Source organism: Eulemur rufifrons, chromosome 6 (genome assembly GCF_041146395.1).
Source record: "Eulemur rufifrons isolate Redbay chromosome 6, OSU_ERuf_1, whole genome shotgun sequence".
NCBI lineage: Eukaryota > Metazoa > Chordata > Mammalia > Primates > Lemuridae > Eulemur > Eulemur rufifrons.
This window is the reverse complement of record NC_090988.1, coordinates 20,939,008-20,966,689: the sequence shown is the minus strand read 5'-3', so window position 1 is coordinate 20,966,689 and position 27,682 is coordinate 20,939,008. Positions and strand designations below refer to the sequence as shown.

Here is a 27,682-nt window from a genome sequence, read left to right as displayed (position 1 = left end):
TCCATGTGGCAAATTCTCTCATCATGACTGATTTCAAGTTACTAACCTAATGTAAGTGAACACAGAGTTGGGATGGGATGTACATAGTTGACTCTTCTGATACAGTAAGAGCTGGCCGCGATTTTGGCCTTGTGAGACTCTGAGCAGAGAATCCATTCATGTTGTGCCTGAACTTTGGACCTACAGGACTGTAAGCTATAATAATAGATGAGTTCTGCTTTAAGCTGCTAAATTTGTAGTAATTTGTTATGCAGCCAAAGGAAACTAACCCAATGCTGATTAAACCCTTTTTACAGATATGAAAGCTAAGGCTTAGAAACAGTAAGCAATTTGGCCAAGGCCACGAGCATCTAGTGAGTGATAAAGCTGGGGATGCAAAATGAGGTATGTCTGACTCTAAGGCCTGGGTCCTCATCTCTTAGGCTCTCTGATTTCCTATAGAGAACCTTGACACATAAACCACAAAAGGCCAGAACCATAAAAGACTCTATTCCTTTGCTTATTTATTCATTTTGGGGTAACCAGAAAATGTGCATTGTTATTAACAATGAAATTCTAAGCTAGAGGAAAATCAAATGCTGAGTGTGTCTTTGGACTTGAAGTGCTGCCTCAGTAGTTGGCTTGATATTTATTTCAGAGGACAACCCGATGGAGTCACAGAAATTTCACATGGGACTCTACTCATTAAATGTTTGAGTTTGGCTGGAGTGTCCATTTCTGCTTTTTTCCTCCAGCCTGACCAGATGTGCTCAGAAAATTTGGTTCCCCTTGAATATGTACATCTGTCAAAATTCCTGTCAATTTTAGCACGACTGCCAAGGGAGTGAACAAAGAGAGTTAGTGATTAACTTCAAAGAACTTTGTTGGAGAGGAATAAAGATATTTAAGGCCTATTTTGTGAACTAATTGCATTTGCATATTTATGGGATTTACTGATATAGCAGTAATTAAAAACTATTTAGTAGTCTTAAAGGACACATAACTCAGTTGCTGTTTGCATAATAAACACTTCCTTATTATGTTTGCATAATAAACCGTCTCCCCTTGCTTCTTCTGAAAGACATTGGTCTATCTAAGATGTACCATATCTTTCTTGAAAATAAGGGAGAAAGGGCCCTTAGGGGTGTGAGGTGGGGGCTTCTGAAAGAAATATATTTCTAAGTACTCTCTAAATGATGGGCTTGGCCGGAACTGCTGTCAGAGAATGGCAGATTCAAATCTCAGCTTCGTTTCTTTTGCCCAAGTGATGTCACTTATGTGCAAATGCCCAGCCATTCATGATTCCAAGTTTTTGATCTGCCGGAAGGGCCTGAATGAGGTTCATCCCCACACTCATCGTTCTTAAGAAGATGTCTGGGGAATTATCAGAAAAAATACAACTAAAAATCTTTCCCTGGATGACAAGTGCTGTATTTAAGGAGAATGAGAAGGGAGTAGTTTCATGAAAAATTAAAGGTTGGGGTGAGGGGTGATACCAAATCTAAAAGTACTGAGTACACAAACTAAACCCAGACAGGACAGTGAGGTTAGAAAAAGAAAGATCGGAGCCAGCCGACGGTATAGGGCAGGGCCATCAGCAAGAGAGCAGGAAGCATCTGTATGTAAAACTGCTTTGAAGACAAGTCACTCACATAAAACCATTTCCATCTTGGCAGAATTCATCAGCCAATAAAGAGCTGTAATGGGCAGACGCACCAGACTGTTGTTAAGTTAGCTAATGAAGGCCGTAATGTACCTGTATTACACATCATTAGCAATGGCCTTCCAGTAACAGATGGGCACATGAGAAAGTGCAAGGAAGAGGGAGGGGAAGCATGTCCCAGAAGGTTTGACTTAGAGTCATGGCTTACTAAAACGCGTGGCCGGAATGCAATGTTGATCATCGCCTCAATTAAACCCTTACATAAAGGGAAGCTTTCTGTGTTCCCTTCCCATCCAAAGTGCTACTGCCTGTAGTTTGCCTTTCTCTTGTCCTAATTCATCTCATAAGTAGAAGCTGACGATTTGAAGAACTGATGGAAAGCACTGAGATTCTGAGGGCCAGATTAATCCCCTAGGAGCTCATCTCTTGATAAATCTCTGTTTATCTGCTCAACCCTCTCTAAAAGGTATTTCTCAAATAAACTTTCCATAATTGTGTATCAAAGTTCCTCTACCAGGTTACATTTAAATTTGTTTTTTGGCCGGGCGAGTTGGCTGATGCCTGTAATCCTAGCACTCTGGGAGGCCAAGGCGGGAGGATCGCTCGAGGTCAGGAGTTCGAGACCAGCCTGAGCAAGAGCGAGACCCCCATCTCTACTAAAAACAGAAAGAAATTTTCCAGACAACTAACAATATATATAGAAAAAAATTAGCCGGGCATGGTGGCGCATGCCTGTAGTCCCAGCTACTATGGAGGCTGAGGCAGAAGGATCGCTTGAGCCCAGGAGTTTGAGGTTGCTGTGAACTAGGCTGATGCCACAGCACTCTAGCCCGGGCAACAGAGCCTGACTCTGTCTCATATAAATAAATAAATTTGGTTTTTCTTCTAGAATATTTTTAAATGTGCAACATAATTGGAAGAACAGTAGAAAGAACTTCCTCCACTGCCCCACACAACCATTTGAGAGTAAATTACCTACACAATGTGCCTTCACCCTTGAATACAAACAAGGACATTCTTTTGTATAATCTAATACAATCAAAATCAGGAAATCAACATTGCTACATACTATCATCTAATCCACATACCTCATCCGAGTTTCACCCCTTCTCCCCAAAATGTTCTTTATAACAAAAGGATACAATCTTTGGGATCCCACATTGCACGTGGTTGTCATGTCTCTTTAGTCTCCTTTTGTTTGATATAGTTCCTCAGTCTTTCCTTAACTTTCATAACCTTGGCATTTTGAGGATTACATGCCTGCTGTTTTGTGTGTTCCATAATATGGGATTGTCTGGTGTTTCTTCCTGAATAGATTCAAGGTATGAATTTTTGGCAAGACTGTACCAGAAGAGCTCCTGTGTCTTCTCAATTCATCCTATCTCGTGGCACACAATTTCCATTACTTGTGACGTTAACTTTTGTTATTTGATTAAGGTGTTGCCACCAGCTTTCTCCCCTGAAAAGTTTGTTTTTTAAAAAAATCTTTGTAATTAACAAGTATTTTGTATAAATGTTCTGTTTCTCATCAAACTTCAACCAACTAGTTTTAGTATTCATGGATGTTTTCTGGGTGAATTAATTATGTGCCAATTCCATCATCCCTTCTACATTTATTAGTTAGCATTCTAATTTAAGGAAAAGCTTCTCTTCTTCCCAATAGCTTATTTATTTATTTATTTATTTAGAGACAGAGTCTCGCTCTGTTACCCGGGCTAGAGTGCCGTGGCGTCAGCCTAGCTCACAGCAACCTCAAACTCCTGGTCTCAAGTGATCCTTCTGCCTCAGCCTCCCGAGTAGCTGGGACTATAGGCAAACGCCACCATGCCCGGCTAATTTTTTCTATTTTAGTTGCCTGGCTAATTTCTTTCTATTTTTAGTAGAGACAGGGTCTTACTCTTGCTGAGGCTGGTCTCGAACTCCTAACCTCAAGTGATCCTCCCTCCTTGGCCTCCCTGAGTGCTAGGATTACAGGCATAAGCCACTATGCTCGGCCCGTTTATTTATTTAAATCAATATGAATTTGCAGATTATTATTTTATTTAGTGGGTTATAATTTGACATGATCATTATTGATTTTGATGCTCAAATTGCCCCAGATATGGCCAGTGGAAGCCCCTTCAAGCTGACTCCTATGTCCTTTTATCATGTTCCCATCATTCTTTTAATTCTTCTTTACTTTCTGGTACAACAGGATGTTCTAGACTCTTCTCATACTTTCCCTCAGCTCTGAAATCGTTCACTTCACCATTTCTTCCTTTTGGATGAAGACGGCATTTAGAAACTAAGATCTGAGTGCCGGGTGTGCTCATTGCTATTGGGGTGTCACTCTCCTGGGCCCTCTAGTGGAAAGAGCTATGGAATGTATCTATGTGGAAGATACATATGTATGTGAACATGTGTGCACACACATTTACATTTGTATTTATTTCTTCATTGAGCTTTATATAATAAAAACCACGGACTCACACTGACACTTCCAAAACCAACTCAACGCCACCGAGTTCATCCTAGCTTTCTCCCTTTCCCTGAAGGGAGTTATGTATAACTCCCTTTACCAACAGAGAAAAAGCAATCAGGCTACATTTTATCAGTAGATTAAAATTAGATGGAGAACTTCATGGATTCTAAACAAAGGGACTGAGTGATTAAGAGAATAGGAATCAAATATATACTTTTCCTGTCTCATTTTGCTCTGTGAAAATTTACCTCAAAACTTTTGCCTCTACAATCTCAATTATATAAAAAAGCAGGCAGATATTGGAAAAGGTATGGAATTTGATTTTGGTTTCTAGAGCATCTGCAGTTCTCCCAGTGGAAAATAGAGTTGTTGCATAGAATTATGCACTCTTTTTCCTTAGTAATGAAGAGTGAATGGATATTCAATCAAAAAGTGAAAAAAAACTTTTATTGAATGATGTTAAACTTTAGTAGTTCTCATCTTCAATAAGCCTAGAATCATCCTTTCTTAGGTAGTTACTCTCTGAATTGTGGGCAGCGAAAATTTAAGAAGCACTCCTATTTATCAAAAATCAATGCTTCTTTTAATTAAAGGGGCTTAGGAAAAACAAAAAGCACTTTTCCCATTGTATTGTTTGCAGTTGTTCTTCATTAAACAATACCAGGTTTCCATTAGCTTTGTGTAATTCAAGAGTCCAATAACCATTTTTAAATGCTAAAGATGTTACTGCATAAGTCTGATTTAGAACAGCTATTTGGATTTCAATTATTAATGAAATTAGTGTCCTGAATGTCAGCAAGAGCATTGCCTTAGGTAAAGGCTATAAAGGAAATCATATTAGTGTGGAATTTCCTCTCCTTAGGGGCTCCTCTTAGATTACATTATTCACTTAGCTATCTTCTGTCAGGGAAATGGAAATGTTGGCCACAATCTGATCCTGGGGCAGAACCAAAGGGAGAAGCTAAGGGGTTTCATGATGGCATCAATTCCAAAACATTTGCATGGTGCTGGTATTGCCTTTGGTCCCACCGAGTGTTTACAAAACAGCACCAGTAAGGATAGCACAAACTATCAAACAGAGAGGAACGGAGTGGAGAGGAACCCTGTTCGGAAAAATTGAGCGGCATTCCATCTGGTAGGCAAGTTTGCATCCTCCTCTTTGGGACCCGACCAGGGGTGCTGGCAAGTGTGATGGCCCCTCTGTGGCCCTGCATCCTGGTGGCTGCCTCGGGTGAGTCCTTTTTATGATTTCAGTAGGCACTGAGTATTGACTCTTAGAAGCTAGAGACAATATTTTTGTACATTGTGCTACAGAACTCCTCATGTTTCTTTTATTCATCTGTAAAATATCAGTCCTGGGAAGCTACACGGAGAGCAATGATTTGTTTCTGACTTTGTTCCTATAGTTACATAATAGAAACACATACATAAAGTGTCACACTGTGGGGCTTTTTACACATAGCTGAAATATGCTCTGCAATGTTATAATTGCTTGATAAATCTCTGCTTTGCTAGAAATCAAGCTCTCTGCAGTCATTTACATTGAGAGTTTGGGGCGTTCTTTTCCAAATTTACTTTTATGTGTGGATAATATATTTTTATTATCCAAAATAATCTTGGCTTCATTATAAGCTTTTCAGCAGCCCAGAGAAAGAGTCTTTCGGATTTGTCCTGACTACAGACATGTATGTATCGTTTTGGTATTAGAGGCTTTAACATCCAGCCATATAAAATCTATATGGGTGATGAGTGTATCTCTAAAGACAGGTACTATAAACTTGCAAATTTTGAGTACACAATTCCTCTTAAAAACACTTTAGAAACTAATGTATCTCTTCTAAATTTCTGGAACTATACTTCCATTGTGCCAGTATTAATTCTACTTAATTGAACCATTTTAGTTAGGATACAATTGATTCTTAGAAAATGTGCACAAATCAAGAATTTATGTTTATGCTGCTATTTGCCAACACCGTGCTTTCTTGAGGGTTCTCCTAGAGCTCACATCTAAATTCTCAAGTTTTAAAATGTAACTGAAAGTGGAATGAGTCAATTACAGAGATGAGTTAGGAATTTGGTAGCCAAGGAGCTGGAAATGATTTTTTTATTGGGTAGAGAAGAAAAATAGCCACTTATCATTAAAGTATAAAACTCCTGGATGTTGAACGTAAAGGATAAAAGCGTATCTTAATTATAAAAATAAAAACAGAAGAAATTTCATTAAATGCCAAATGGGTTTTTTAGCAGAAAATAATTGTGAACATTAAAGTAAGATAAAATGGAAAAATGAAGGTAAGAAAACAGAAGAAATTCTTCTTAACGATATCTCTTTCTAATGTTTTGTATTATGCATGATTTTGGTTCTAAATGTAGCAGAAAAATTGTTTTAATAGTGTCTAATAACCAGTGCTTTATCATAAATCATACTGAGGACATTTGTTACAGAAAAATCTGCCTTTTGGAATTTTACTGGGTTTTACTATATTTACAAATTTTATTATAGTTACAAATCAAGACGATTTGTAAATATAAGAGCATTATACCAATCAACAATACATGGCTGCTCCCAGGAGGCAATGTGCAGGGCTGGAGGAGGCCCAGATGAGGGCAACCATCTAGGTCCCGCCTCACCACTCACCAGCCACGTGACCCTGGGCAAGTCAATGAATCTCTGAGAGATTCCGTTTCTCTGTAAGTCAACTGTTATTTTGAATATTCATGAAGATAAAATAAGATAGTATTGTGAATTTGTAAGGTGCGATGCATGTATAAGATATTATTAACCGGAAAACACACACATGCAGAGAAAACAACACTGGTTGTTTCTGTCCAATAACGTACATCATACAACGTATCAGTTTTCCTTTGGAAGGGTTACTCACTGCTGTTCCTAGTATTCTGAGGGAGCCAGGTCAGTGTAGTGTCATGATTAAGAGCTTGGGCTTTGGATCCAGATCAACTGTCTTTAAACTCCAGCTGAGTTTCAATTCCAGCTCCTCCACTTGCAAGTTGCATGACCTTGGGCAGTACTAACCTACCTATGTGTATAGTCTCTCACCTGCATTAACAGTGCATTCCTCATAGGACCGTAGAGTACCTATCTCGTAAGGTTGCTGTGAACGTTAGAGATCGATCATTCATGTGAAGGGCTTAGCCTAGTGCATGGCAAACAGTTTAAGTATTCAGTTAGTATTAGGAATTCAGTACCTAAATTTCTATTTCCTTGTAACCTCTCAGACAAATGTATTAATATAACTAAAGCAAGAATAGCTCTTTTCTTTAAAGTGCCCCAAACACTTTGATAGGTGCATGTGACAGAGTAACTCATTAAAACAAGGAAAACAGAGGAATAATTTTATTGTAGTCTTATCTTCTTTTTTAATCTTTCTTCACCTACGAGGGCTTCACAGCTCAGTCCCTAACACATTCTACTTTACCAGAAATCTTACAAGTGAATTATTTGAAACTGACTATTAGCATGCAAGGAGGCAGTGTTAGTGAGGAATCTTTTCTGGGGCTGTTGATAGCTTCCATCAGCGTCTGTTGAAACATCACTGAACTGTGAGTCATTTAGTGCTTGTGTGAATGTCACATTAGCTTTCAAGGGGCATAATTTACTGTTAATTAATGGTCACTTAAATCCTTAATCTCTCTCCTGTAATTGATCTTTCTCCTCAGGCAAATTTGCATTCATAGTAGAAATGCAATTTATTATTTCTTCCCATCTTAAACAAAGAATTCCTTCCCCCTTTTGGTTTAAGTCCATTTCCCTTTGCTTATTATTTTTCTCCTTTCTTTTATTCCTAGTCCTAGCTTCCAGAACTTTCTCTTTTTAACCAAAGACTCTGACACATTCTAGAAAACATGTGTGTATCCATGGGGAACCTATAGATAGTTTCCTAGAAAAGACAGCAGAGGAATTTGAGTCTTTACAAGCAGGGGGGTGTAGGGAACACACAGAATTATGTTTTAACTCTAGGTCAGGTAATTTCCTGTATTGAAACATGCACTTTTCATAGTTTCCCCAACTGAGACTTGAATTGGGAGCTTCCAAGCGAGGTAAAAGTGAAGCTGCCCAGAGCAAAGTTTGCAGGAAAAGCATTGGGCCAGCTTTGCTTCGTGCTCTTGACTTCCCTCCCCTGGGGTACACCAGCCAGAAATGTTCTCAGGTAGAGAGATTCACAGCACATTTTTTGACAATAACAGTTCATAAAAACCCTACAAATGATGCCTGACGCAAGCCACCCACCTTAGTCCTGCACGCCTGAATGGCTAACACCATTTTAGGCGTCTTCTTGGGTGAACAGTTAGGGAGTTAAAATGCTCATTAGATTCCTGGTTCTGATGATAATGAAAGTGAATATTCCACTGCCCACAAGGCGGCCGGCATGTCCCCTCCAGCCTCATCGTTAGCGTTTTGGTCACAATGACATTGTTAAATCGTAGAAATTGCTGCCCGTGGTGGCAAATGACATGACATCATTCATAAAGAAATGGGTATAAACAGGATTGTCACACGGGGAGAAGCGATCTCATTTACAGTTTCCTGCTGGATCCCTCATACCTTCAGCAGCTCATCAAAATAGCCATCAAAACCACTGAGAGCACAGGCACATTCACACGCAGGACAGTACAGATAGGTTTCGCTCACGCGCTGTATCAGGAGGTGTGCAATTTGCTTCGGTCCAATGACTTAGTGAGGCTCTGTATCCCCTAAGGGCTGGCAAAGATTGTGAACAAAATATCCTTTTGCAATTCAGAGAAAGCCCTCAGAAATTTGTCACTTCCAATTGCCAGTGCTCATTTCTCTCACTTCCTTCCCTCTGGCCTCCCCTGCCTCAACACCAATCACGGCTCCTTTGCACATCAAGATGCCTGGGTCACAAGAAATAGTTGTTCCCCGGAACCAGGGAGAATTTCCCCAAAACAAAGATCTCATTTTCTGACAAGTGCATTTTATTTAAAGATAGACAAAATGAGAAAAGAGATTTTTGAGGAGCAAAGTATGAATTGGAATCTCAATCCCGTTATCTAGAAAGACATACAGATCTTTGGGTTCACTGATTTGCCCGTGTTTTTGCTTGGGTGTTCTATAATATTTAATTGCTGAATTACAAATGAACAATCAAAAGGAAAACCAAGGCAGGAGTTGAGTTTTGGCTAAGTGTATAGGTGGGTTTCCTCTCTAGGCCAAGAGCCGGTATTACAGGAATAAAAAAAGGATTCTGTCTCCAAGATGCATGATTGTTGTAAAACAGAATTGTGAATGTGGTTTGCAGCCTTGGAGATGGGGTTGATTTATTTATCTTTACAATGAGATTTCTCCACTGGGCACTGAGGCCATTAGGTTACTTTAAAATAAGTGTTTGCCGAGACCCCACCAGCTAGCTGTGAATTCATGCAGACTGGGATGAGCTGAAAACTATATTCTACTAAGAGCCACTGAGCCCTAAGCAGTCTTAATATGTTCAGTTCCTCTTATATTCGTCCTCACAGTGATAGTTTTCTTTTCCAGGAATTCTAGCCATAGATGCACCTCATCCCAGGAATTCTGTTCTCCATCATCTCACTAAGCAGCTATTACAGAAATATCACAAGGAAGTGAGACCAGTTCATGACTGGACAGAGACCACCACCGTCTACCTGGACCTATTCGTCCATGCTGTATTGGATGTGGTAAGAACCACTCTTGCCCTTTTCTATCTTGCTGCCTTATTTTTTTTATACCCTAACTTATTGTTGATTATAGTCACTTTGTTGTGTTATCCAATATTGTTCATTCTATCTTAACTATCTAACTTTATTTTTGTGCCCATTAACCATCCCCACTTTATCCCCTGCTCCCCTGCTCTTCCCAGCCTCTGGTAACATAATTCTACTCTCTGACTCCATGAGATCAATTGTTTTTAATATCTAGCTCCACATATGAGTGAGAACATGCAAGAATTGTCTTTCTGTGCTTGGCTTATTTCACTTAACATAATGTTCTCCAGTTCCATCCATGTTGTTGCAAATGGCAGGATTTCATTCTTTTCTGTGGCTATATAATATTACAGTGTGTATACGTACCACAGTTTCTTTTTCTTTCTTTCCTTTTTTTTTTTTTTGAGACAGAGTCTCACTCTGTTGCCTGGGCTAGAGTGCGCTGGCGTCAGCCTAGCTCACAGCAACTTCAAACACCTGGGCTCAAGTGGTGACCATTGCCTGGCTACCTCTGATGTTTATTCAAAGCCCAAGGGCTCTTTAGTCAGCAGGTGGTGAATCCTGCCAGGACTGGGTCCTTCCGTTCAAGGCAGTATGTTCCCTTCTGGCCCAGGGTAGGTCTAGAAATGCCACCCAGGAATGAAGGCCTAGACGCAGGGGCTTCAGGAGTCTGCTTGGTACTTTATTTTACTGTGGCTGAGCTGGTACTGAAGTTGCAAAACAGAGTCCTCTGAGCTCTTCCCTTTCCTTTCTGCAAGTGGAAGGAGACTCCCAGAGCTGTACTGCCTGTAGTTGGGAGAGTGGCAACACAGGCAGTGGCTTGGCCACCGCTGCTGGTGTCTCACTGGGTCACATGCACCTCAAGTCCAGTGGCTCCGAGCCCGCACAGCTGCAGGAATTACCCAAGGACGGCAGCCTTTGTAGTCCCACTGCCTCAGGCATTCAGTCTAGTTCCCAGGCTGCTTTTTGTCGGCCGGTGGTGGAGCTAGCCAGAACTCAGCTTTCGGGGCGGAGGGTTTCCCTCTGGCTGGGCTGGTCTCAATGCTTCTTCCGTGGGCACGGGCAGAATTCTGCCCTGTGCTGTGTTCCCCTGTGCCAGGATGGCCCTGAGTTTCAATGCAAAGTCCCACAGTCACTTCACTCTCCCTCTCTGGAGCACACAGGTCTTCTCTTCACGAGGTGAGCTGGCGCGGCACTGCTGCGGGAGGTGGTGGGGTGGCGTAGGCAACGCAAGGTCGTCTTTTCTGCCCTCTTCTGTGCCGCTTTCCTTGAATAATGTTAAAACCAGCTAGTATGATCGCTCATCTAATTTTTAGTTCTTCTACAGGTGCTTGCTTGTGTGGATAGTTGTTGAATTTGGGGTTTATGCGGAGGGATGATCGCTGGGGGTTTCTATTCGGCCACATAGCACCCCCCCCCTCTCTGTTGCTACCTTATTTTAAAACCACCTGCAGTTCATGCAGAAGCCTGGGAGAGGTTATATTCTTGAGACTCAGGGAAGTTGTGCTAGATTCAATTTAGCTGTTAGCATGAGATAAAATATTTATTAGGCAAATTATGCTTTCTAGCCCCCCACGTACATTGTGAGGGGCAAGTAGTCTAGAAATATTAGTTGCACGGAATTGAGATCCGTGTCATAGATCCTGTGTCATAGATCACAGTACATATTTTATGAAAGTTGCTGAACCCCAAAATGGTAATAGGTATTTTTTCCTATGGTTCACATTTGTTAGTGATAATGTTCATAGTAGATTTAGCCAGAGATCCACTACTTATTGTCTGAAATTTTAAAGACAGAGGAAAAAAAGCCTGGATATCTTAAATTTATAAGGGGGCTCTTATACCTAAAGTGTTTGCTGAGGGTGTTGGGAGGATGTGTTTATTAAAGCATCCATTTCCTACTATATCTGAAAGATTGGTCACAGGAGTGATATGAGGACGTGCCTGTGAAGTGGTTAGCTGAGTTCTTAGTAAGCCGGCAAAAAGCGATGACCCTGACAATTGCCACCTCTCTCTCTTCTTCCTTTTTCCTGATTCTTACAAAGTCTTCAATATCAATAGGTCCCGGATTTATTTTGATTTCTCTTAAAAACAGACTTTATTGTGCTCGTTTTGTTAAAGTAGTTTCATAATTGTTTTTTAATTTACTTCTCAAAACTTTTTTCTGATTCAGGTATAATATATGTATATTAAAATGCACAGATCTTGCATGTACAGACCGAAGAGTTTTGACAATTACATGCACCCGTATAATCTGTATCTCTATCAAGATATCAGAGATTTTCATTGCCTCAGAAAGGTCCCTAATTTCCTCTCTAGTCCATTCCCATCCCCTCCACCCACAGGGACAAATGCCGTTCTGATTTCTTTCATCACTGACTAGTTTTCCCAGTTCTAGAACTTCATATAAATGAATTTGTATTGCATGCACTCTACTGTGTCTGGCTTTTTCACTCAGTATAATGATTTTGAGGTTCCCTTATGCTGTTGTGTGTATCGGTAGTTTGTTCCTTTTCATTGATAAGTAGAACTCAGTTATGGCTATACCATGATTTGTTCATCCATTCTTTTGTTGATAGGCATTTGGGTTGTTTCCAGTTTTAGAATATTATGAATAAAGCTGTTGTGAACATTTTTGTACAAGTCTTTTTGTGTGTATGCTTCTATTTCTCTTAAGTAAAACCTAGGGGTTGAATAACTGGGTCATAGGCAAGTGTACCCTTAATGAGAAACTGCTAGACTGATTTTCAAAATGGTGATACATTTTTTTTTTATTTTATCTTGTTATGGGGGATACAGAATTGCAGGTTACATATGTTGCTCCTGTACCGCCTTTCCCCCCAAGTCAGAGCTCCAGACGTGTCTGTTCCCCAGGTCGTGCGAATTGCACCCATCATGAGGTATATATCCCTCCCTTCCCCACCCCCCCTTCCCGAGTCAGCACCTTCAAGTGTTACCACTCCCCAAACGGTGCGCAATGCACTCATTGTGTAGGCATACCCCCATCCCCTCCCCCACCCCCCACCTCAGTCTGATGTCCGATTGGTGTCATTCCCAGATTTGTATTTAGGTGATGATCAGGGAAACCAATTTTCTGGTGAGTACATGTGATGCTTGTTTTTCCATTCTTGGGATACTTCACTTAATATAATGGGTTCCAACTCTCTCCAGGAGAACCATAGAGATGTCGTATCTTCATCATTCCTTATAGCTGAGTAATATTCCATGGTATACATATACCACAGTTTACTAATCCAATCATGTATTGATGGGCATTTAGGTTGTTTCCACATCTTTGCTATTGTGAATTGTGCTGCTATAAACATTCGGGTACATGTGTCTTTGTTACAGAATGACCTTTTTTCCTTTGGGTATATGCCCAGTAATGGGATTGCTGGGTCAAATGGCAGGTCTACTTGAATCTGTTTAAGATACCTCCATAATGCTTTCCACAGGGGTTGCACTAGTTTGCAGTCCCACCAGCAGTGTATTAGTGTTCCTGTCTCTCCACACCCACGCCAACATGTGTTGTTTTGGGTTTTTTTGATAAAGGCCATTCTCACTGGGGTTAAGTGATATCTCATTGTGGTTTTGATTTGCATTTCCCTGATGATTAGAGATGTTGAACACTTTTTCATATGTTTGTTAGCCATTTTTATATCTTCTTTTGAAAAATTTCTATTCATGTCCTTTGCCCACTTTTTGATAGGGTTGCTTGATTTTTTCTTGCTGATTTTCCTGAGTTCTAAATAGATTCTTGTTATCAGTCCTTTATCTGATGTGTAGTATGCAAAAATTTTTTCCCATTCTGTAGGTGGTCTGTTTATTCTCTGGACTGTTTCTTTGGCTGTGCAGAAGCTTTTTAATTTAATCATGTCCCATTCATTTATTTTTGTTGCTGTTGTGATTGCCTTGGGGGTCTTCTTCATAAATTCTTTGCCTAGGCCAATGTCTGTAAGAGTCTTTCCTACATTTTCTTCTAGAATTCTGATTGTATTACGCCTAAGGTTTAAGTCTGTTATCCACCGTGATTTGATTTTTGTGAGAGGTGAAAGCTGTGGGTCCTGTTTCAGTATTCTACAAGTGGCTAACCAATTCTCCCAGCACAAAATGGTGATACATTTTAAATTCCCACCAATAAGCTATGAGAGTTCCTGTGGCTTCATATCCTCACCAATATTTAGTGTTACCAGTTTTTTTAAATTTTAGCCATTCTAATAAGGGTGTAATGGTATTTCATTGTGGTTTTCATTTCCCTGATGGCTAGTGGTTTTGAGCTCCTTTTCATGTGTTTATTGGCTACTTATAGATCTTTCTTTGTGAAGTGCTTGTTTAAACCTTTTCCCATTTTTTTATTGGATCATTGGTCTTTTTATTATAGATTCATAGCAGCTATTTCTATATTCTGGGCACAAATGCTTCATCAGCTATGTCTTGCAAATGCTTATTCTCTGTCTGTCTTACCTACTCACTTTCTTAATGGATCTTAGGATGAACAGAAATTTAAAAATTTGTCTATTATGGTTTGAGTGTGTCCCCCAAATTTCATCTCCCAGATCATATGTTGATGGCATCTGGAAGTGGGGCCCCTGGGAGGTAATTAGGATGGCGGCTTAATAACAAGAGGAAGAAAAAAAAATAACAAGAGGAAGAGAGACCTGAGCTGACATACTCTTGCCCCCTTGCCATGTGCTGCCTTGTGCCACGTTATAATGCAGTAAGAAGGCCTTCATCAGATGTGGCCCCTCAACCTTGAACTTTGCAGCTTCCAGAACTATAAAAATTAAATTTATTTTCTGTATAAATTACACAGTCTTAGGTCTTCAGTTTTAGCAACAAAAAACAGACTAAGACAAGGTTCATTTTTATCAACTCTTTATTTATAGTTAGTGCTTTCTGGGCGCTTTCTAAAAAATCTTTGCTACTCAATATCACAAAGATATTCTCCTATATCTTCTGCCATAAGCTTTAGCATTATTAGCTTTTAGATTTAGGTCTATAATCTATTTTTTTTTTGAGATAGGATCTCCCTGTTGCCCAGGCTAGAGAGCAGTGGTACAATCATAACTCACTGCAACCTCAAAGTCTCAGGCTCAAGTGATCCTCCTGTCTTAGCCTCCCAAGTACCTGGCACTACAGGTGTATGCCACCACACCTGACTAAATTTTTTATTTTTTGTAGAAATGGGGTCTCGCTATGTAGCCCAGGCTGGTCTTGAACTCCTGGCCTCAAACAATTTTCCCACCTCGGCCTCCCAAAGTGTGGGGATTATAGGCATGAGCCACTGCACCTGGCCTAAGTTTATGATCTATTGAAAATTAATTTTTGTGATGGTGTGAGACATGTTAAGATTTTTTGTCAGTGTGTTTGTTTTTATTTTTTACTTAGATAAGAGTTATTTCAGCACCATCTTTATTTATTTATTTTTTGGGGGGACAGATTCTCACTTCATTGCCCTGAGTAGAGTGCCATGGCATCAGCCTAGCTCACAACAACCTCAAACTCCTGGGCTCAAGTGATCCTCCTGTCTCAGCCTCCCAAGTAGCGGGGACTACAGGTGTGCGCCACTATGCCAGACTAATTTTTAAAAATTTGTTGCCCTTTTCAAAAGAAAATAGACTAATGGCCAATAAACATATGAAAAAGTGTTCAATGTCAGGGAAATGCAAATCAAAACCACAATGAGATATCACTCAGCTCCAGTGAGAATAGCTTTTATCAAAAGTCTCGAAACAACAAATGCTGGCATGGATGCGGAAAGATAGGAACACTCATATACTGTTGGTGGGACTGCAAACTAATACAACCTCTACAGAAAATAGTATGGAGGTATCTCAAAGAACTAAAAGTAGACCTGCCATTGGATCCAGCAATCCTGCTACTGGGTATTTACCTAAAGGAAAAAAGGACATTTTATAAAAAAGACACTTGCACTCAAATGTTTATAGCAGCACAATTCACAATCACAGAGATGTGGAAACAACCTAAGTGCCCATCAATACATGAGTGGATTAATAAAATGTGGTATATGTATACCATGGAGTATTACTCAGCCATAAAAAATGGTGAACTAATACCTTTTGTAACAACCTGGATGTAACTGGAGACCATTCTCCTAAGTGAAGTATCACAAGAATGGAAAAACAAACACCACATGTACCCGCTATTCAATTGGAACTAAATGATCAACACTCATGCACATATGGTAGTAAAACTCAACAGAAATCAAGCACGTGGGAGGGGGGAGGAGGGAACAGGTAAATTCACACCTAATGGGTACAATGCACACTCTCTGGGTGATGGACACACTTACAACTTTTACTCAAACTGTACAAAAATAATTCGTGTAACCAAAATGTTTATATCCCGGTAATATTCTGAAATTAAAAATAAATAAATAAATAAGCTCATGCTGTGAGAAGTAAATAAATAAATAAAAATTAAAAAAAAATTGTTGCCCAGACTGATCTCTAACTCCTGGCCTCAGCGATCCTCCCAACTTGGCCTCCCAAAGCTCTGGAATTACAAGTGTGAGCCACTGACCCCAATCTAATTTCTTAAAGTGGAAACTTAGATAATTGATTTTAAACCTTTTCTCTTTTCTAATATAAGCATTCAAAGATATAAATTTCCCTCTAAAAGCTACTTTATCTGTATGCAGCACATTTTGATTCATTTTAAAATTGAGATATAAATTACCTAGAATGAAATTTATCTTTTTAAAGCCAATCTCTTCCCTCTACCACCAGTCCCTGGCAACCACTGATCTGTTTTCTTTTTTCCACCTGTAGTTTTGGCTTATACAGAATGTCATATAAGTGAAATCCTATCGTATTTTACCTTTCATGTATGGATTCTTTCACTTAGCATAATATCTTTGTGATTCATCCATACTATTGCATTTTTCAGTAATAGTATTCCATTGTACAAATGTGCCGCAATTTGTTTATCTATTTACCAGTGTTTACCTATTAACATGTGGGTTGTTTCCTTTTGGGGGAAATTATGAATAAAGCTGCTACACACATTAGCAGATGTTTTCATTTCTCCTGGATAAATGCTTAGGTGTGGTATTCTGAGTTGTATGCTAAATCTATGTTTACTTTTATAAGATATTGTCCAACTGTTTTCCAAAGTAGCTGCACCATTGTGTATTTCATCATTTCACTCACAATGTGTGAGGGTTTCAGTTCCTCCACATAATCATCAGCCCTTGAGACTGTCAATCTTTTAAATTTTAACCATTCTAGTAGGTTTGTAGTAGTATGTCAATGTGGTTTTTAACTTTTATTTCCCTAAAGACTAATGTTTTGAGCATCTTTTCATGTACTTATTTGCCAACTGTCTATCTTCTTTGGTAATATTTCTACTCAGATCTTTTATTCATTTTCAAAGCTGGGTTATTATTTTTTTATTAAGTTGCAAGAGTTATTCATATACTTTGAACTTCTTTGTAGACTCTATTCCATCCAGCTAATCTCTGTGCTTCTCCTTATACCAAGACCATATGCTCTTGATTACTGTAGCATTATAGAAGTCTTGATAGTGTGTCTTCCAATCTTGTTTTTCTTTTTCAAAATTGTTTTGACTTTTCTAGATCCTTTTCAATTTCATATAAACTTTAGAATTGACTCATGAGTTTCTACAAAAAATCTTCTGGAATTTTGATTGATATTGCATTGAATCTATAGATCAATTTGAGGAGAACTGACATCTTAACAATATTGAGTCATCCACTCCATGAGTACAATGTGTCTCTCTATTTGTTTAGTTCTTTAATTCTTTTTATTAATGTTTTGTAGTTTCAGTGATTTATGTATATTTGGTTAAATTAATCCTTAAGTATTTCACATTTTTGTTACCATTATAAATGGTATTTTAAATTCTAATCTAGTTGTTTTTTGCTAACATACAAAATACAATTGATTTGTAGATATTGGCCTTGAATCCTGTGATTGACATCTCTATTTAATTTTAGAGACTTTTCTGGATAGATTCTTCCAGATTTTCTATGTAGAAAATCATGTTGTCTGTGAGTAAAAGCAGTTTTACTTCTTTCCAAACTTTATGCCTTTGTTTCCTTTTTTTTTTGAGGCAGAGTCTTGCTCTGTCACCCTGGCTAGAGTGCTGTGGCATCATCATAGCTCACTGCAACCTCAAACTGCTGGGCCCAAGTGATCCTCCTGCCTCAGCCTCCCAAGTAGCTGGGACAATAGGTGCCTGCCACCACACCTGGCTAATTTTTTCTATTTTTAGTAGAGACAGGGTTTTGCTCTTGCTCAGGCTGGTCTTGAACTCCTGGGCTCAAGCGATCTTTCCACCATGGCCTCCCAGAGTGCTAGGATTATAGGCATGAGCCACCATGCTGGCCTACCTTTATTTCCTTTTATTGCCTTGCTGCACTGGCTAGGACCTAAAATAAAATGTTGAATAAAATGGTGTACTGCTCTACAAATATCAATTCAATAAATATGGTTGATAGTGTTGTAAAAGCTTCTATATCCTTTTCCATTTTTTTGTTCTGTTCTATTAATTTCATAGAGAGGGATATTAGAATCCCCAATTATTATTGTAGTTTGTCTGTTTCTCTTTGGTTCTGTCAACTTTTGCTTCATGTGTTTTTTGAAGTTGTTATTATAGGTGCATACACATTTAGGATTGTATATCTTCTTAATGAACTGGTTCTTTTATCATTATGAAATGCCCCTTTTCATTTGTAGTAATATTCCCTTTCTTGAAGTTTTTCTTATGCTTTCTTTTTGCATGGCATTTCCTTTGCCATTCTTTTATTGTTAATCCATCTGTATCATTTGTATTTGAAGTCATTTCTTGCAGACAACATGTAGTTGGGTTTTGCTTTTTTTGTTTCAACTTTTTATTCTGAAGTAATTATAAATGTACAGGGAATTTCAAAGAAATGCATAGGAAGGTTCTGTGCACCCTTTACCCAACGTCTCCCACTATTAATAACTTGCATAAATATAGTACAGTGTTGATATTGAAAAATTGATATTGCTACAATCTACAGAGCTTATTTAGATTTCTCCAGTTTATCTGTACTCATTTGTGTGTGTGTGTGTGTGTGTGTGTAGTTCTATGTAATCTTATTATGTATGTAGCTTTGTGTAACCACCACCACAATCAAAGTACATAGCAGGACCATAACCACAAGAATCCTTTATAGCCACATTTTCTCCCTGCTAATTCCTAGCCCTTGGCAACCACTAATCTCTTCTCAATCTTTCTGTTATTTCAAGAATATTATATACATGCAATCATATAGTATATAACCTTTGAGATTGGCTTTTTACCTTTAGGATAATTACCTTAATGTTCATCTGTGGTGTTGTGTGTACCAGTAGTTCATTTCTCTTTATTGCTGAGTAGTATTCCAGGTTATTGCTTTTTTAAAACTGGTCTGACAATCTATGCATTTTAATTGAAATGTTTAGTCCATTTGCCAATAGCATCTTGTTATTTGTTTTTTAGTTGTCCCATCTGTTTTTTGTTCTGTTCCTTGTATCTATCCTGCCTTATTTTAGGGAATTTTAAAATTTTAAATAAATGTTAAAAATAATAAAATATTTAATATTTTTTATATCTGATTTTAGTTCCTTATTATCTTTTAAACTATCCATCTTTGTATTATTTTTTAGACTTTGCCTTAGGGATTTCCATACTCATCGTTAGCTTATTACAAAGTGTACTTAGAATGAACATTATATTTCACATGAAATGTACAAAATTTACAGCAGTAAAATTCCATTTACCTGCTCCCCCATCCTTGTGCTACTTTGAACTGCGATTTTACATTTACATACATAAATACCCCACAATATAATGTTATTATTTTAATGTAGTTTGTTAAGATATTTTAATGACTCTAATTTACTTTAATAGAGGTGTTTTTCTATGTTTCTATCTCTGTGCTAGCAGTGAATCATAAAATCTCTGATTTTTTTGACTGAGAATTAGACATTGAAATTGATGAAAAAATAAATTTGAACCTTAGAGTATAGGGTTTAATTTTTTTTTTTTTTTACTGATTCAAGTTACTTTGGTATAACTTTCCCCCAACTTAGATAAACCCCTAATTGTTTAAGATAAACAGATAAACCCCTGTTGTAAATATTTAAATGGTACCAAAAATTCCCCCCTTTAAAAAAATTTTATTTAGTTATTTATTTTTAGAGACAGGGTCTTATTCTGTCACCTAGGCTGGAGTGAGTGCTGTGGCATAACATAACTCGCTACAGCCTCGAACTCCTGGGCTCGGGTGATCCTCCTGCCTCAGCCTTCTGAGTAGCTAGGACTACAGGCACACACCACCATACCCAGCTATTTTTATTATTTAAATTTTTTGTAGAAATGAGGTCTGGCCCAGGATAGTGTCAAATTCCTGGGCTCAAGTGACCCTTCCACCTCAGCCTCCCAAAGTGCTGGGATTGAGGCATGAGCCATCGTGCCCAGCCAAATTCCTCCCTTTTTACAACAAATTGCAGTTTTATTTTTCCACCTATTAAAAAACTAGCCCTAAGATCTTAGAAAATATTGTTTAATTAAATGCCAAGAAATACCCCCATGCCAAAAGGCCTCATCTTACATAGTTCTAACAGAAAACTTCTTTAAGTCTCTTTTCTAATTGGATATTGATCTAGAATTTTTGGAGACTTAATTTCCTGGGGTTGTTTCTTCACCTGGTTAAAAGAGATATTACTCCTGGCCATTTAGTTGTCAGTGGGTTGTTATGATTGTGCTGCTTACCAGACATTGTCCAGTGGTAGAAGCATGATTTGCATATAGACACGCAATGGGAACCATGCCAGGTGCAACCCCAGGGCAGAGGTATAATCAGCCTTGAGTAAGGGATTAAGGCTGCTTTTTTGGTCTCTCCTCTCCTTCTACTTTCTGACTTCATATTGATTAAGATAAAGTAAGATTGCTCAGGCTTTCCTTTGCAGGCTTATTTGGAGATAAATAGAAAAGGTATAAGGTCTTTATATTAATGTTTTCCCTTGGAACAAACGTGTCAAATTGAAAATTTTTCTCTGACTTTTCTTCCTCTCCTGACAAAAGAAAGTAAAATCAGATTCCTTATGGTAGGTAAGGAGAACACCATTATTTTTCTAAAGATGTGTTTCCCCCCCACTGTTGTATTAATAGAATATACTCATTTGTTACTAAAATATGTTAGACATATCATATTATTGAATATGCAGAAATCAGGAAAATTCTTGTATTCTATCCCTCTAGTTTTATCCCTGTATACTGTCTTATCTTATCTTCTCCATGTCTCAGTACTACAGCAAACCTGGACCCCATGTGGTCTCCTGCCTGTACACAGTTCATTCTACTGTTTCTTTCACTAACGTCTTTCTCTTCATTCTCTTTCTGCAAAATATTATAGTCCTTCAAATCTCAGCTCCTGAAAGAAATGTCCCTCAGTTCACCACCGTGACAGTAATGTCTTCTTCCTTTAAATCCACTTAAGTCTGTGTATTTCTTAATGCACATACTTTTTTGTTAAAATGTCATATACCCTAATTTATTATAGGCTACAGGAGGGAAGGACTTTGTTACTCGTATTTATAGGTATTTCCCTGAAGCACAGTATATTTTACTTCTAAGACACTGGATTGATACTTGTTAAAGGAAGGGATGAATTAAAAATATTTAAGTACCAATTCTAGGATTGTCTTCATAAATGACTTGGCTTCTCGGAGTGTGCGTCACAAATGTCTCTATTATGTGTAGGTGGGCTAAGCCTAAAATTAGTTCCAGAGAGGCAGGGACGGTTTTGAAGGACTTGATAAAAATCGCTCCCAGATTCTACACAGACAAGGACACTTTCAATGTGAATAGATAACTTGTTGGATGCATCTGCCAGCCGCTGAACTGCTGGTAACTTTTGTTTGCAATGAAGAGCTTTCAGCCCAGCACCTCACTTCCATTATAATGTTTTGCCTCCTGTTTTGTTTATATAAAAGACTACAGTCTTAGAATTTCTGGGTATTATGAGTACCTTAGGGAAATCTGATTATAGAGATAATCCACTCAACAGTGAAGAGTTTCAATTTGTTTCTATTGAGTTTTGTCAATTCCGAATCCCAGATACCTTTGTATTCCAGTCCATTGACTAGAGCCTCCCAGCCAGACGTTGAGGCATCTGTTTCTATAGTCTCCGGAACTGGGGAAGATAAATAAGAATGTGGGGGAATTATCTGTATATTTGCTAACCACCAATTTAGATCTAAATAGACTCCCTCTGTTAGGAAGACTAATGAATTCCAATTCTCTGAAATATCCTTTGCTTTTAACAAGCAAGATGGAAGGTATCTAAAGGAAAAAAAAAGGGAGAGAGATACACAGAGGGAAAAGCTGTGAATAATGCCACCAGAGAACCAATTATGTTCACCAGCTGGCATTGAGAAACTTGTTTCCTTTGACAAAAAAAGATTTCAGTTTTAGCCTCAAACTACTTTTTGACATTGTGTTCTTTAGGGCTGAATGACGCATCTTCCCAACCACCCCCATAAGATGTTAGAAAAAAATTCTTGTTATTGTTACATGTAAAATGACCAAGCGATGGGTAAGAAGAGAAAAACAAGCTCAGGCATCAACATGGCAGTGAATAAAAATCAACGGGATACAATGATAGTGAAAATGAAACATGAAAACGTAGATACCCTCTCCCAGCTCGATGACCGAATCAGTGAGATACATCCACCACTTGGTAGGACAGTGATAAAGAAACTGGTAAGGACATTTAATAGATGGAAAAGTATATTTCTTGTGAAAGCGTAGTTAACTGCTGTATTGCCCCATAATATAAACTGCATGTTGGACTTGTTTTTTTTTTCCTATTTGCAGGGAAACCTCATTGATCGCAACTAGCCTTTTGTGCTTTAGTGGGTGAGACATGATCTATTTCATGATCTCTCAGCTGGTAAAATTTGCAAAGAAGTGGTGTCACCTAATCTTGAGCTCTCAATAGAGGTCTTTTTTCCTAACTGCCAGAACCCCTGCTGAGCCAATCTTGGCTGGGAGTCCCCTCTGGTCCTCCTGCAAGCTGTTCCTTAGGGAAATGATTGTGAATTCAATCTTTTCACTTTGTATACCACTTTAAAACCCGCCTTTCCCAAGTATCTATTTAGGGTCCATAAAAATCTGTAGAACAAGTTCACTCAGACCAGGCTTTGTTGAGACACTAAAACAGGGTTACTACATACCTGCTCATAATCCCTTCTTCTTTCTCAACGTACCTAGAAATTTTATTCAGTAGCAATTTGCTTTCCTGATTGTAAAAAGGGAAAACTTTAAGAAGATTTTTGTTTCTCTTTCCAGTGATGCCATCCCATGCAGAGCCACTGTGTATGCCTATACAGCCTGTGGACTGCACAGTTCTAGGCACAATGTCCACTAGAGTGTCAATGGTGCCTCCGTAGCCTCTGCCCAACCTGAATTCTCCAGAGTGGCAGGTAGTCTTGACTCTGTGCAAAATATATATATATATATAATTATATATATATAATTTTATATAAATATATTTTAGAGACAGGGTCTTGCTTTGTCATCCAGGCTAGACTGCTGTGTCGTCATTATAGCTCACTGTAGCCTCAAACCCCTGAAATTCCTGGGCTCAAGTGATCCTCCCACCTCTGCTCATGAGTAGCTTGGACTACAGGTGGGTACCACCACACCTGGCTAATTTTTTGAAAATTTTTCATTTTTGTAGAGACAGGGTCTTGCTATGTTGCCCAGGCTGGTCTTGACTTCCTGGCCTCAAGCGATCCTCCTGCCTCATCCTCCCAAAGTGCTAGGATTACAGGCATGAGCCACCATGCCCAGCCAGAATATATATTTTTAATGTGGCTAGATAATTGACTGGGCAATGAATATACCCCGTTCTGGGGAGGAAAACAGAGCTGTCATTTGCTTTCATGCCATCGATTTCCTAAACGCTATTTCCTGAAATTTGGGTACTAAGCATTATAGAAATACAAAGGTTATCTAAATGACTCTTTAGCTTTGAATCTAAATCAACAGGGGAAATGTTTTACATATTTTATTTCACATTACTTCATCTTGAATTTTCCATCTTATTCTTTTCTAAGGATGTAGCTTTTATTGGTCGATTATACATGAAAAAGAATGAAAAAATTGAGTTCAAGGAGAATTCTTTAATCGTATGTATCAGCCTTCTTACTTCTAAATTCCCTGGAAATGTCTTCAAAATGGTTTCTCTTTTCTGTATTAATACATTTTTAAAAATAGCAGCCTTATTGAGATTCAATTTAACCACAAAATTTACCCATTTAAAGCATGTAATTCTGTGGTTTTTAGTACATTGACAGAGTCGTGCAACCATCTTCACTATCTAATTTCAGAACATTTCGTCACCTCAAAAAGAAACCCTGTACCCATGAACAATCACACCCCACGTTCCACGCCTACCAGCCATAGGCAAACACCCATTTACTTTTTGTTTCTATAGGTTTGCCTATTCTAGGTATATCATATAAATGGAATCATATAATAAACGGCCTCTTATGACTGACTTCTTTTATTTAGCATGTTTTCAAGGTTCATACATGTTGTCACAGGTATTAGTATTTCTGGTTTTTTTTTTTTCCAAGACAGTGGATACATTTTTATTGAGCCTTTTGGTTTACAACATGAGGTAAAAGGAAAACGCTCTACTTGACCAATATTTAACACAGCTGTAGTAAAATATTTGACTTCAGGGATTTATAAGGGATTATATTTCTCAAAAATTGGGGCCAAGTAACAAGTTTTAACTTAACTCCTTGAATTTTCCAGTTGACTCTTTCCTTATAATAGTAACAAGCTCTAATTAGTAACATAAGTTTCTCCAAGGCCAAGTTTTATCATTGCTGATGTCTTTAGATCCAAATCACTGCCATTTCAATCAGTATCAGTAATTCCACGTCGCAAATGAGTTTTGCATTTGGTGGAATTTTGGCATCAGTCTGTCCCTTCTTTCCATAAGCCCACTCTGCTTCAGTCTCCAGTCGACCCTTTTCTCCCTTACTCATCATCAAGGGGGCTTCATCCCATCCTCTGACAACTTTGCCTACTCCAACCTTAAAACTTACAGGCGTGGTATTTTTCTTCTTCTTTGGACTTCTTTGAATATTGGTATCAAAAACAGTCCCATCCTGTATAGTGTTGTGTATGTAGTGTTCCTGTATACCAGCAGTGAACAATATCTCTCTTTTTGGGAAATTGGTTTTATCTCCCTTTTTTAGTACAGATTTTATATATTTTGGTAGACCCACAACCAGAGTCTCTTCAGACTTGGTTTCTTTGGGTTTATTTTTCTTAAGCTTCACATTTTTCACTTGCTCAGACATTTTACTTATACTTTCAATACCCTTGAAATGCTTAGTTTAAAAAAGATGGTTATAGGCTATAATAAAATGGTCCTAATTAGCTGTCTCGGCCACATTTTTAATGTTTCCTAACAATTTATGTTCTGCAAGAAATGAATGTGAACCATCATCCTGCAGAAACTTGATAATGTCCTTCCTGGGCAGCTGGTCACTGTGCAGCTGCTCCACCGTCCACACCGGCTGTGGCACAGCCCTCGCCACCTTCCCCTGCTGCCTCTACTTTACTGTGTATTCATATTTCATTTTTTTATTACTGAATAATATTTGATTATATGGACATATATGGATATTGCACATTTTGTTTATCCATCCATCAGTTGATGGTTATTTCTACTTTTTGACTATCCTGAGTAATGCTACCATGAACATTCTCATGCAGGTTTTTTCTGTGTGGACTTGTGTTTTCAGTTCTCTTGTTTATATACTTAGGAGTGGAATTGCTGTACTCTATGGTAACTGTATGTTTAACCTTTCGAGGAACTACTAGACTGTGTTCCAAAGTGGCTGCATCACTTAATAATCCAACCAACAATGTTGGAGGGCTCCAATTCCTCTACATCCTTGCCAAGACTTGTTATTTTCCATCTTTTTTATCGTACCTGTCCTAGTGGGGATGCAGTGGTATCTCACTGTGGTTTTGATCTGCATTTCCCTGGTAACTAGTGATGTCAGACATCTTCTCATGTGCTTGTTGGCCATTTTTATATCTCATTAGGAGAAATGCATATTCAAGTTCTTCACCCATTTTTTATTATTTTTACTTGTGGTAAAATACACATAACATAAAATTTATCATCTTAACTATTTTTAAGTGTACAGTTCAATGGCATTAAGTACATTCACATTCTTGTGCTACCATCACCACCATCCATTTTCCAGAACTCCTTTCATCTTGGAGAAGTGAAATTCTGTGTTCTTGGCCGGGCGCGGTGGCTCACGCCTGTAATCCTAGCACTCTGGGAGGCCGAGGCGGGTGGATTGCTCAAGGTCAGGAGTTCGAGACCAGCCTGAGCGAGACCCCGTCTCTACTAAAAATAGAAACACATTATATGGACACCTAAAAATCTATATAGAAAAAATTAGCCGGGCATAGTGGCGCATGCCTGTAGTCCCAGCTACTCGGGAGGCTGAGGCAGTAGGATCGCTTGAGCCCAGGAGTTTGAGGTTGCTGTGAGCTAAGCTGACGCCACGGCACTCACTCTAGCCTGGGCAACAAAGTGAGACTCTGTCTCAACAAAAAAAAAAAAAAAAAAAAAAGAAATTCTGTGTTCTTTAAACAATAACTTCCCACTTCCTCTTCCCCTGCCCCCGACAGACGCCATTTTACTTTCTGTCGGTATGACTTTCACTATTCTAGGTACCTCATATAAGTGAAATCATGCAGTATTTGTCTTTTTATGACTGGCTTATTTCACTTAGTATAAGGTTCATCCGTGTTGTAGCATGTGTCAAGATTTACTTCCTTTCTAAGGTTGAATAATATTTCAATTTGTATATATACCACATCTTGTTTATCTATTCATTTGTCAGTGGACACTTGGGTTGCTTCCATCTCTGGCTATTGTGAGTAATGCTGCTATGAACATGGGTGTGCACTTACCTGTCCAAGTCCCTGCTTTCAGTTCTTTTGGGTCTATACCCAGAAGTGGAGTGCTGGATCATATGGTAATTCTATTTTTAATTTTTTAAGAAAATGCCCTATTGTTTTCCAAAGCACCTGCGCCATTTTACATTCCCACCAACAATGCACACAAGGGTTCCATTTTCTCCACATCCTCACCAACGTTTGTTATTTTCTGCTTTTTAAAAACAGTAGCCATCCTAATGAGTGTGAGGTGGTATCTCATTGTGGTTTTGATGATTTGCATTTCCCTAATGATTAGTGATTGTATTAGAAAGCTCAGGCTGCCCTAGCAAATACCACAGGCTGGGTGGCTTAAACAACGGACATTTATTTCTTACAGTTCTGGAGGCTGGGAGTCCAAGATCAAGGTTCTGGTTGATGTGGTTCTTGGCGAGAGCCCTCTTTCTGGGTTGCAGATGGTTACCTTCTCACTGTATCCTCACATGGTGGAGAGAGAGATTTTTCTCTCTTCCTCTTCTTATAAGGCCACCAATACTATCGGATTAGAGTGCTATCCTGTGTCTTCATTTAACCTTCATTACCTCTTAAAAGCCCTATCTCCAAATATGGACATATTCAGGGTTAGGACTTTAACATATGAATTTTTTGGGGGACACAATTTGGCTCATAGCAGTGATGTTGAGTATATTTTCATGTGCTTATTGACCATTTGTATATCTATCTTGGAGAGATGTCTATTCAAGTCCCTTGCCAAGGGCTGTTTGGTTTTTGTTGTTCTTGAGTTGTAGAAGTTCTTTATATTCTGGATATAAACCCCTTATCAGATATATGATTTGCAAATACTTTCTTCCATTCTGTAGGCTGTCATTTTCATTTCT

The 27,682-nt window shown here is 38.6% G+C and overlaps 1 protein-coding gene and 1 pseudogene across 1 annotated transcript in view; one reads left to right on the top strand and one right to left on the bottom strand.

The window, feature by feature from the left end:
- Window positions 1-379: 379 nt before the first annotated feature.
- HTR3B (5-hydroxytryptamine receptor 3B) overlaps window positions 380-27,682 on the top strand; it is a 39,754-nt gene continuing 12,451 nt past the window's right edge. Inside the window, exons 1-3 of the mRNA XM_069470467.1 lie at window positions 380-384; window positions 5,243-5,334; window positions 9,619-9,779. Of these exons, the coding sequence (XP_069326568.1) occupies window positions 380-384; window positions 5,243-5,334; window positions 9,619-9,779 (258 nt within the window). The remainder of the gene's footprint in view (window positions 385-5,242; window positions 5,335-9,618; window positions 9,780-27,682) is intronic.
- LOC138385059 (peptidyl-prolyl cis-trans isomerase FKBP3 pseudogene) lies at window positions 24,710-25,918 on the bottom strand (annotated as a pseudogene).